The 12,150-nt window shown below is 42.9% G+C and overlaps 1 protein-coding gene across 4 annotated transcripts in view; it reads left to right on the top strand.

The window, feature by feature from the left end:
• The window catches only part of IFT88 (intraflagellar transport 88), a gene marked incomplete at its 5' end in the record, with an annotated part of 70,353 nt that overhangs the window by 48,543 nt on the left and 9,660 nt on the right, over nucleotides 1-12,150 (top strand). For all 4 annotated transcript variants that reach the window (XM_079722114.1, XM_079722112.1, XM_079722113.1 and 1 more), the window contains 3 exons: nucleotides 1,668-1,720; nucleotides 3,648-3,713; nucleotides 7,362-7,468. In XM_079722114.1, coding sequence (XP_079578240.1) covers nucleotides 1,668-1,720; nucleotides 3,648-3,713; nucleotides 7,362-7,468 — 226 coding nt within the window. The remainder of the gene's footprint in view (nucleotides 1-1,667; nucleotides 1,721-3,647; nucleotides 3,714-7,361; nucleotides 7,469-12,150) is intronic.

The raw sequence follows: 12,150 nt of genomic DNA, 5'->3' as shown, positions 1-12,150 counted from the left end.
CAAAGACCCAAAACAGCCAAAATTAAATAAATAAATAAATTTATTTTTAAAAAAAGAAAGCAGGAGTAGCAATATTAACTTCAGACAGAACAGAAATCAAAGTGAGGGAACTTATTAAAAAAAAAATCAGGGCCCATGAGCTATGGCCGCTGAGCCTGCGCATCCGGAGCCTGTGCTCCGCAACGGGAGAGGCCACAGCAGTGAGAGGCCTGCGGACCAAAAAAAAAAAAAAAAAAAAAAAAAAAAAAAAAAAAAAAAAAAAAAATCAAACTCTTAAAAATGTCTTTAAGTTCATATCAGAATGTTTTATACATTATTCAAAGATAATTGGGATATATCATGTTGTGTTTTGTATTTGGCCGAATTGAATTTTAACATTAGATGTGGGAGACGGGAGCGGGGAGGGACATGGTAGGGGTAAGAGATTATGAGGTACAAACTACTACGTATAAAATAGACAAGATACAGGGATGTATTGTGCAGCACAGGGAATAGAGCCAATATTGTATAATAACTATAAATGGAGTATAATCGATAAAAATTTTGAATCACTGTTGTACGCTTGAAACTAATATTGTAAATCAACTATACCTCAATTTGAAAAAAAATAAAAGAGAAGTGAGGAGAGCATTAAATTATTCCCTCGTCTTTTATTCCTTCAAATTTTGTTTTTCTCAGAAATTTTTAGTAGTATTTAGAAATTCTGGTCTTGTTTATTTTAGAAAAGAAATTCATTTATTTTTAAGGGGAAAAAAAGAATGAATAGATTTCTTTTTTACTTTCTTTTTAGTTGAAGTCTAATTGTTCAAACACAAGGTCAAAAATTGCCTCTTGGGGCCTCCCTGGTGGCGCAGTGGTTGGGAGTCCGCCTGCCGATGCAGGGGATACGGGTTCGTGCCCCGGTCTGGGAGGATCCCATATGCCGCGGAGCGGCTGGGCCCGTGGGCCGTGGCTGCTGAGCCTGCGCGTCCGGAGCCTGTGCTCCGCAACGGGAGAGGCCACAACAGTGAGAGGCCCGCATACCACAAAAAAAAAAAAAAAAAAAAAAAATTGCCTCTTGGATACTAAATTTGCAAGCCTAAACCTAGGTTTCTAAGCCTTAGGTACTAAGTATAAGATATAGCACAGGGGGCTTCCCTGGTGGCGCAGTGGTTGAGAGTTCGCCTGCCGGTGCAGGGGACACGGGTTCGTGCCCCGGTCCGGGAGGATCCCACATGCCGCGGAGCGGCTGGGCCCGTGAGCCATGGCCGCTGAGCCTGCGCATCCGGAGCCTGTGCTCCGCAGCGGGAGAGGCCACAACAGTGAGAGGCCCGTGTACCGCAAAAAAAAAAAAAAAAAAAAAAAGATATAGCACAGGTAATAAAAATGGTTAAAATAGAATGCTGTGGTCTTTACCCAAACTGGTGAGTCGGTTCTTCTAAGGATGTCTAAACAAAGGTGTGAGTTAATTGAAGGGCTCTAAATTTAAATTTCCTAATATCAGTATGACAGATAATAATGAAGGAAGTTGTATATATGCTGTTGTTAATAATAAAGATGACCTAATGAAATGTCAAAAAGTAATTGAAAGCTAGTACAGATATGTAGCTTAGCTTTATAAAACCGTTTGGCCATCACAGATTATTTTTGTTTCATCTCTAATTTCACATAATTTATTTATTTTACAGGCCTACACAAGTGAAATGGCAGCTGATGGTAGCTAGTTGTTTTAGAAGAAGTGGTAAATGCTTTAATTTTATTCACTTTAATATATGTTGCTTGTTTCTATCTTTTAGGTAATTATGCATATAAATGTGTTCCTATTGTAGATTTATTTATTAAGATTAACTTTTGATAAGTACACATTTCAAGCATTATATGAAAGACACAGTGGTTACTACGTACAGATAAAAGTTACGTTTACTAACCCGCATCCCCTGCATTGGAAGCGGGGAGTCTTAACCACTGGGCCGCCAGGGAAGTCCCATCTAGTCACCTCATTGTAAACATCCTGTGTGCTCTGCCCAATGTGTGAGCCTCTCACACCTGGAAAGCTGAGGAGAGCCCAGAACTGGGGCCGCAGGACTTGACTTTGTACAGCAGATGTCACTAGTCATCCTGGTTGTGTTTTCAGTGACTGTCTTTATCCCATCCTGTGCTGCTGGCCTGTTCTGCAGTGTCAGTGTGTTAATGGTTTGGGACTAGCTGTGAAGTGAATGATACTGTTAAAATGTCAGGATTAAGCAAGAGATAAATGTTAACACCATGGTTAAAATGTTTAGTGTAGTTAAAATAACATGCTAATGTAGTTAAGTGTGAAAAATGCAGTCCCTCTTATAGAGCAACCAGATGTCCAGGAGGAGAACTCCCTCACCGAGGGAAGCGCGAGCCGTGACCATTGGCAGCGGTCCCCGCCGTTTCTTAGGGCCCTCTGTCTGCTTCCGAGAGCCCCTCAGGTGTCAGCGGGACACAGGTGCGGTGTGGCCTCAGGTCATTTTGCGGGTTGGTCTCTAATGTTACCGTGTTTCCTGTTGGCGGAAAGACCTCGCTGTATACACATTTCATTTACATCAGGGCGAACCCGAGTTGCCTGCGCGCATGTAGCACCTGTCTTGTGATGTGTGTGTGTGTGTGTGTGTGTGTGTGTGTGTGTGTGTGTGTATGTGTATGTGTATGTGTGTGTTCCTTGGGTTTGAGCACTGAAGCGCAGGCCAGGGGAAGAGCGGCCACCTTAGCCAGCCTGGCCGCGCGCTGGGTGCTCCGCTGTCCATCTTGTTCAGCCTCCACCCCAACGCTGAGGCCGGCGGACCACCCCCTTGTACAGGAGGCCCAGACGTAAGGGCATAACTCTTTCCTGAGATTTTAGCAAAGGTCTTTGATCCAAAATTCGTTTTTCCTATCCTTTGCTGCCATGTGAAGCTAAATTATTTTATTACAGAACAAAATGCTTTCTGTAAACTTTTTAATGTTTGAAAATAAAAACTGCAAAACAAGTTATTTTTCATCTTTTCCAAGTGAATAACATTGAAGTTAATGTTATTACTTCGTTTATTTTAAGAAGTAGAACTAAGTTTCAACCATTTACTTCTGCTCTTCCCCTTTTTCAGATTTATTTTATCTGTACATTTTCTTCCAGAAGTTATATTGAGGGACCTCCCTGGCGGTCCAGGTGTTAGGACTCCACGCTTCCACCGCATGGGGCACAGGTTTGATCCCTGGTCGGGGAACTAAGATCCCACATGCTGCACAGCCAAAACAAACAAACAAAAAACAGAAGTTATGGGGCTTCTCTGGTGGCGCGGTGGTTGAGAGTCCGCCTGCCGATGCAGGGGACACGGGTTCGAGCCCTGGTCTGGGAAGATCCCACATGCCGCGGAGTGGTTAGGCCCGTGAGCCATGGCCGCTGAGTCTGCGCGTCTGGAGCCTGTGCTCCGCAACGGGAGAGGCCACAACAGTGAGAGGCCCACGTACCGCAAAAAAAAAAAAAACAAACAAAAAAAACCAGAAGTTATATTGGGAATGGTTATTTATCCCTATGGCAAACATGGAAGTCATCCTTCTAAACCAATGAAATGGTGCCAGCATATTGAATTTAAATTAGTATTTTGCTGAATCCTGTTAATTTCTATAATCTGCTAGTATGTTTGTTCTTTCTCCTTCACTTATAGGTAACTACCAAAAAGCATTAGATACTTACAAAGATATTCACAGAAAATTTCCAGAAAATGTTGAATGTAAGTGAGACTACATTTTGTAATTTTGAAAGTATAGGTTCTCACATTTTATGTCCTAATATGTAATAATTACCTTTGCTACAGTAATTGCATACATAGATACCAACCTGTAATTTGTGGTACATATGTTTAAATATGTGGTTATAGGATCAGAAAATTTGACTATGCAAGTACACATTTTTATAGGATTTAATTCTTGATGGATTTAAATGTACCACTGAATTCTCTTCAGTAGTAAACATGTATATTTCAAAGCTTTATGAAATTTTAAGAATAAATTTTGGTTTATTATTTTATAAAGTTCATAAAGTGATATTTTATAGAAAAGGCATTTTATTTATTTTTTTAAATTCTTTTTTATAAATTTATTTTATTTATTTTATCTTTGGCTGCGTTGGGTCTTTGTTGCTGCACGCGGGCCTTCTCTAGTTGCAGCGAGTGGGGGCTACTCTTTGTTGTGGTGTGTGGGCTTTTCATTGCAGTGGCTTCTCGTTGTGGAGCACGGCCTCTAGGTGCGCAGGCTTCAGTAGTTGTGGCACGTGGGTTCAGTAGTTGTGGCTCGCAGGCTCTACAGTGAAGGCTCAGTAGTTGTGGCACATGGGCTTAGTTGCTTCATGGCATGTAGGATCTTGCCGGGCCAGGGATCGAACCCATATCCCCTGCATTGGCGGGCGGATTCTTAACCACTGTGCCACCAGGGAAGCCCTAGAAAAGGCATTTTAAACCATCCATTTAATTATAACTTTTTGAGACTGAAAAAATACCTTTAGAGTTTATGAAAATAGAACATTAATAATCTTGCTGATAATGGTGGCAAATTAATTTTATTTTATTTTATTTTATTTTATTTTATTTTATTTTATTTTTTTTTGCAGTATGTGGGCCTCTCACTGTTGTGGCCTCTCCTGTTGCGGAGCACAGGCTCCGGACGCACAAGCTCAGCGGCCATGGCTTACAGGCCCAGCCGCTCCGAGGTATGTGGGATCTTCCCAGACTGGGGCACGAACCCGTGTCCCCTGCATCGGCAGGCGGACTCTCAACCACTGCGCCACCAGGGAAGCCCGCAAATTAATTTTAAAACATTATGTTGTATGTTACTTGTTTCCCTTTTATATAGTTGGTTTTGTATAAAATGTTCATTTCTTCCAATCCTGTTGCACAGTGGATTTGATGCAACCTGAAGTAACAGTGTTACAGTAACAGCAACAAGATCAGGATCCAGAAAAGTACAAAATAACCATATTCATAGGTCTCATATTCTCACTAAACTATATATGGCCCCGAGTAGCTCTGTGACTAAAGGAAAGAGAGAAGATACAGTTGGTTTTATAATCTTTACTATTTATAAGGAAATAAAAAGTAATTCCTCAGGAAGAAGAAAATCCTTTCAACTCTTACTTCAGTCGTGTTGAGACACCGAGGAGAGTAGCTAAAAGGTCACTGGAAGACGTCATAGCTCCTAGCTTTACTAACATCCCCCCAACAAATAAAATAATGTGCTTGAAAAGACCGTTTTGAATGTTGCCCTTCAATGACCATGCACACAAAACAGCACATTTCAGTAAAAACATCTTTTCTGGGCCACGTTTTCCTTGGCGCAGCCTGATCCAGGGGTTAGATGTGCTGCATGTTCCTTCAGTGTTATTTTTCTCAATTTGACTTTTGTGAAAGTAGAGAGCTCAGAATTATGGCCTTTGGTAAGAGCCTAGGGGCGAGGAGTTTTGTAATGCTGGTCAGATGTGGGTCCATTAGCTCACAGCAGTTTCCGAATGCCAGTCGGAAAACAGGATACATGGGAATTACTTGTAAGACTTGTAAAAACTACACATCTGTAGCCCAACCTACAGAGATTCTCATTCAGGTTTGCAGTGGACCCAGATACCTGATTTTTCCTATTTCCTTTTTTTTCCTCATCTATTTATTTTCCTGTTTCTTTTTTAACAGCTTTTAATGTGATTCTTAACTTCAGTCACATTGGGGAACTGATACTTTAGAGATTAAATGAGAGCAGTAATAGCTTTTGGGGAATGGAAACCCAACAGTCTGCTGGGCAGAGTTTCTCAGCTTCGTCAGCACTAACATTTGGGATCAGATAACCCTGTGCTCTGGGGCCATCCTGTGGATTCTAGAATGTTCTAGCAGCATCCCTGCCCTCCACCCACTGGGTGCCAGGAGCACACCTCCTGTTATGACATTGTCAGGTGTCCCCTGGGGATGCAGCTGCTGCCGGTTGAGGACCACTGCAGTAGCTGCAGCACCTCCGCACTGGACAGCAAAGGGAGCATCATCAAGCAAGGCCACTTTTCTTTCTTTAAAGAGAGTTTAAGATTCACTGTAAAAGTTGAATGATTGGGACTTCCCTGGTGGTGCAGTGGTTAAGAATCCGCCTGCCAGTGCAGGGGACACGGGTTTGAGCCCTGATCTGGGACGATCCCACATGCCGTGGAGCAACTAAGCCCGTGTGCCACAACTACTGAGCCTGTGCTCTAGAGCCTGCGAGTCACAACTACTGAGCCCGCGCGCCTAGAGCCTGTGCTCCGCAACAAGAGAAGCCACTGCAATGAGAAGCCCATGCACTGCAATGAAGAGTAGCCCCTGCTTGCTGCAAATAGAGAAAGCCCACGTGCAGCAGCGAAGACCCAATGCAGCCAAAAGTAAATAAATAAATTTATTTTTTTTTAAAGCGTTTAAAAAAAAAGAAAAAGTTGAGTGATTATCTGTGCTGTGGGGAATGTCCAAGGTACTTTGGCCTGTTTAATTTTCAAAACAGGTGTAATCAGTAGTCTACCTTATGGTAGCATAGGAAAAACACTTGCACTCATGTAAGGTCTCACTTTGAGCAGAGTACTTTTTTGATGAACCCAAAGGGTGATTTTGTCTTAAAATACATTCTTCAGTTATCAAAAATTGACCTGCTCTGTAGAGTTACAGGTGATATGCTAAATTTCAGAGGACATCTACCAAAAACAGTGGGTTTTATTTTACATTAAATATTCCTAAGCCACTCTTTCCAAGGATGGGTAGATAAGAGAGATAGTTGAGTATTATTTGTAGAAAATATAAATTACCTTCTTACTGTGCATTATCAGGGTAAATGTATACATAGGCAATTTACACAGTAGTAATGTGTGACATTTTAGATTATTTTAGTACCATTACTTTTGTAATACATTAATGGTCATGAATTAGTCACTAACATACAAATTCTTATGGGGTGACTGCAGTGCTGGTACACAGCACTGTTTCCGCCCTGTGGGTGTGGCAGAAAACAAGACAGACCAGAATCCTGGCCTCGTGGAGCTTGGATTCTAGTGGGAAGAAAAAGACAATAAACAAGTATATAGTATGTCAGGAGTCGTAAGTGGTATAAAGGAGAAGCAGGTAAGGAGGTAAAGACTCGGGTTATAGATGCTGTGGTCTCTCCTGAGAGAGACCACTCTGCAGGCGGGCAGAGTCCCTCTAAACCCTCTTCCCAGGAGGTCAGTTCTCAGAGGGCCAGGAATACAAAGTGTAGTGATTTTTCAAGAGAAACAAACACTGTTTGTGAGCAGCATTCCTACCTGGGTCCCAGAAGACTGAGTTTATTGATTTATTGTTCTTTGAACACCATGGATAAATACTTTTCTAAAAATATTTTTCGTAATTTAGGTCTACGTTTCTTGGTTCGTCTCTGCACAGATATTGGATTAAAAGAAGTTCAAGAATATGCAACAAAACTCAAGAGATTGGAAAAAATGAAAGAAATCAGGGAACAGGTATGTCATGTGAGCCGAAAACTGCTGTCAGTTTTGAAAATGTCAGCCTTCTGTAGCTCAGCTGAGTGATGTCTGGGCTTCTGTCAGTAAAATTAAGTTGCAGTTATTTTTCTGCTGTGGCATAAAAGGAGGCATAACTAAAACTCTAGTTTTAGGATAAAATTCAGTCAAAATCTAGTTCCTGATCAGAGAAAGTACAATAGATTTAGTGTAGTCTTTAGTGGAAATCTACTAATAGACTAACAGTTGTAATTTCCCCAGTACAAAGTAGCTGCAGGTTAATTTGTAGGCATAACTTCAGCTGGAGAGCCTCGTGGCCTGTGGAAACCAGGAGACAGTCACTTGCCTACGACAGCAGTTCACTGTTGCATCGTAGGACACAACTCTGAGGATTGCTGATACAGAGGCTGCAGGTGTATTTCTGTGTTCCCTGCAGTGTTTTACTTCTGTGAGAGCATAATCCCTCCCGTGCTTGAGCCTAGAATATTTAAAACTTTAACATGATTTCTGAGTATCTGCCTTTCATAAAAAGAAAATTCTTTAAACTTAAGCTTTTGCAAGAATTTAATTACCTTGGGTAATTAAATCTAAATTTCGTATTTGCTTTCAAAATGTGGTTATCTTGTTTTTGCTTTGAAGATGTGACCTGATTGTTTTATTCTCTTTTTTAAATGATCAGTTGTAAAAGCGTTATGAGCATGACCTTAAAAATCCTATAAAACATCAAGTTGGTATTAAAATGCCACTGCTAGGGTATATAGTTACAAGCTGTTGTGAAGACCAGCTGAATACCACGTACCAATTGCTAATTTAATTAGATAACCTGTGTGAAAGTTTTGTAAAATTAAACTAGTACAAATTGGAAGTTCAAATTATCATAACTATCATCATAATTACTATTACATTTGTTTCATTAAGAAGAATCAAAAGGAAGTATCTATTTCAAACCATGAAATTCTTTGGAGCTCAAAACTAGTTCTGTGAAGTTACTTAGTGTAGAACTGTGGGAGCATCTGGAAGTCTTCAGACTTTGTAAGTTTAAGCATCAGTAGTTTGTCACTTATGAACGGTGACTGAACGGTGCACATGAGCTCAGGCAAGTTCTGGATCCCACATGGGGCCCATGTGCTGACCCCGCAGCCGAGTGGGAGTGGGCCTCCCGGCCGGACGCCCCCCACCCCAGTGAGGAGCCGGAGCCTTCTAGCTCCTGCTTCCGGGGCCGCACTCAGGCTTTAGGAAACATGGATTCCGAGGACTCCTGGGAAGTGAACTTGAGGGGTCAGTTCGAGACCTGTGCCCGCCACGCACCCTCCTCAGAGCCCCCGCCAGCCCCTGCCCTCCTTGAATCTAGATGGCCTGGGCCGCTACAGGCACTCCTCTCCTTCTGACGCGGCGGGCCGTCACCCCATGGTTCCCCCGCCACTGCAACCCCTGTCCTGATTGTTCTCGTTTGCTCATGGGGGCTTGTGATTTTACTGTTGTAAATGAGTATCGAATGTCACTGAAACGGCTTTTCCTTTCTAATTACTACTCAGCCTCTTGATTCCTCTTCATCACAATATTTGTGTATCAGTGAACATAGTCAGCTTTTGTCTGTGTCTGTCATAGACCTGACCTCTTATCCTTATGTTGTACTCGCCATGGCGTAATTAAGGACACTTAGTAAGCTCAGACGAGTTACAGTTGATGCGTTTAAGTTACGCAGTGCTTACCTTACCGGCTTACCCAAGTGAGTGCTGTGTCACTGTGCTCGAGCAGTGTCTCTCTTCCTAACGCCTTATCACTGCCGCACTGTGCCTGCATCACTTAGGTACGTCCTCTCGTCCCAGCCGTTCCTTCGTCTTCCTTTAAGTCACAGTCCTTATCCACAGAGCACTTTCTTTCTGTTTCCTTGAGATCAGTTTCTTCATTGTTCTTCAGGACTGCTTATTACATCTTACATAAAGAGAAACATTTTCTTGATGTTTTCTCACTTATATTTTGCGTATGAACACAAAATTGAGGGGGAAATTAGTGGAAAAGGTCAGTCCTAGGAAAGAGAGCATAGGCTTACAGAGAAGGAGTCCTGTGCGTACGAGAGCAGCCTTCTCGGGAGATCGCTGCATGTCCCCGTGCGTTTGTCTAGATTGTGAGCCGTGGGGCGGGCACCCTGTTTCCTGGCTGCGTGGTGCATGAGACGCTGTTCGTTATGAAACCAAATGTCACAAACGCCTGAAGTAAGGATGCTATCCTTTTCTAAATTTGAACTTAAAACTTCTTGTTACTCTTCCTGTGTGTCTCCTGTTTAGAATCTGTCTCAGTGCAAAAACTTAACGTTTTTCCTTCGTAATTAGGATTTCTTCATAAAATCACTGCCGAGGCCTGTGTAATACCTGTTGTACGGATGTATCTTGATTTCTTTGAATATTTCCACATGGTTAGGTATCTTTTTTCCAGTTGGTGACTTTCTACAGTCTGTCTAGCTTTCAGGTGTTCCTTGCTAAAGCTCTGTGGGCCTCTGTGAGCGTCTGTAGTCGAGCTTGTCCATATCGTTAGCTGGAGACGTTTGGGAACCAGCCACAGGGTTGAGACCAGGGATGTCCTGGATAACCACGCCACGCCTTTACCTGAGCTGCTAGAAGGAGTGCAGGGCTGAGCCCCAGTCTTTACCCCGCCCTCTCCCCTGCAAGTGCTGACAGCGGCAGAAGTTTGGCAGCAGAAAGGAAGAGAAGTGAAGAGGCTGGGTGGCCTTTCCTGATCTCCCTGCTCCGCTTGCAGTCTCCCCTCCTTCCACCTGATGACGTCTGCTCAGCCGGACATCAGCGACCAGCGGCGGCAACACCCAGCGCGTGACGAGCGCGGGCCGCTCCAGCCCTTTGCGTGTACTGGCTAATTTCATCATCACAGGAGTCCTGTGCTATGATGTTGGATGTGGTTTTAGCATTACTGTTCTTTAAGATGAGAAACCTGAGGCCCATGGTTGCAAAGCAACTTTCTCCAGGTCACACAGCTGTTGGGGGCTAGGGCTCGGATTCACATCCAGGAGGGCCAGCTTCCGAGTCCAGGCTCCTGGCTGCCACGCACTGCTCCCTTACGGATAGGAGAGAAAAAGGATGATGCGAGTAATAACTTTCAGTTGATGTATAGTCCTTCCTTTCCTGCATCCGGGAAGTTGGTAGCTCACTCCATGAGCTAAACTGGAATGTACCTCTGTGAGCTCACTCTAATTTGATCAGAGCTAGGGCCTCAGAACAGTGCTCTCCAAGTGTGGCCTGTGGACCCTCAGAGCCTCAGAATCGCCTGGGCTTCTTACAGTTACAAAGTCTTGGGCCTCACCGCAGACTACCCCAACCCCAGAATTAAAATCTCTGGGTATGGAGTCCAAGAATCTATGTGGCTTTTAAACAAGTTCTCAAACTAATTTTTTATTCACAGACATTCAACAAGCACTGGTGTAGTGTTATGCTCCCAAAGGGTTGCCTTCAAATGATCAAATACCAGCTCAGGATACAGAATCTGCTTTAAGGGGAAAAGTAAACACAAAATAAATCAGGCCGTGGATTTTTAAAAACTGTTTTAAAACAGAAAGGGATTTGTGTAGACCTAAGAAGGAAAGATAAACAGATTCAGGATTATGTGGATCGGGATAATGGACCTCCCCCGGCCCCTAGCTCCAATCTTAAAGCATTAAAACTAGAAATTCATTTCTCTGGACTGACTTTTCAGAGAAGTGCGTCCTCTTCTGGAACATTTATGGAGAAGGCGGCTGTTCTCCCCTTTGTGCTGGGGGCCTGTGTTCCTGGGCGGGGAGGGAGCTTTGTGCCCTGTTCGCAGAGCCGTGGCAAACAGTCCCGGGCGTGGGGTGGAGCCACCCCGCAGCAGTGTTGGGTTTTAAGACAGTTTGCGTTTCCGCTTCGCTGAACAGAAGAACATTAACTGCAAGGAACTCTTCAAACTTCATTGCACAAATGGAAGAGAGCAAAATGGGAAGACAGGAGTTGAAGGCTGAGTATTTTAAATATGCCAAGGAAGAGAAAAATACCAGCCCACAGCAAAGAGGATTAAGGGACAAAAGGAAACGCTTAGGAGGGAAAAAGAAGATGGGGAAAGAGATAGTTTACGAAACACAAAGTTTTAATTGCTCATTCACAGATGAAGTACGTTAATAATTTGTTCCTTTTTAAAAATCGAATTCTGAATTTTCACAATATTCAAAAGGAGAATTCCTCTCCCAGTATTTGCCATTTCCCCCCCAAAGAAATCAAATAATTTCAAGAAATTCTTTCTTTTGGCCAACTTAAAATAATATGTGACATTCAAAACTAATGTAAAATATAGTTGGTACTTATCCTCAAATTTCCAGTTATTACCAGAAGCTAGTTGAGCAGAAACCCTTTTGGTCATAGTTCTTAAAAGGAAAAAGATTCTGTATGAAGATCTCATAAAGGCACAGCTTTAAATTAACTGTGAAGGAAAAATGCAAAATTTTTAAAGTTTACGTATGTAATGAAAGCTGCAAGAATGTTTTGCCCATTTTATACGTTACTGCATTTATAAAGTTCAACAAAAACACAGAAGAGGGCTTCCCTGGTGGCGCAGTGGTTGAGAATCTGCCTGCCAATGCAGGGGACACGGGTTCGAGCCCTGGTCTGGGAAGATCCGACATGCCGCGGAGCACCTAGGCCCGTGAGCCGCAACTACTG

The sequence above is a fragment of the Hyperoodon ampullatus genome (assembly GCF_949752795.1).
Source record: "Hyperoodon ampullatus genome assembly, chromosome: 16".
Lineage (NCBI taxonomy): Eukaryota > Metazoa > Chordata > Mammalia > Artiodactyla > Ziphiidae > Hyperoodon > Hyperoodon ampullatus.
The sequence above is the reverse complement of the archived record's forward strand: the minus strand, read 5'-3'. Positions and strand labels throughout refer to the sequence as shown.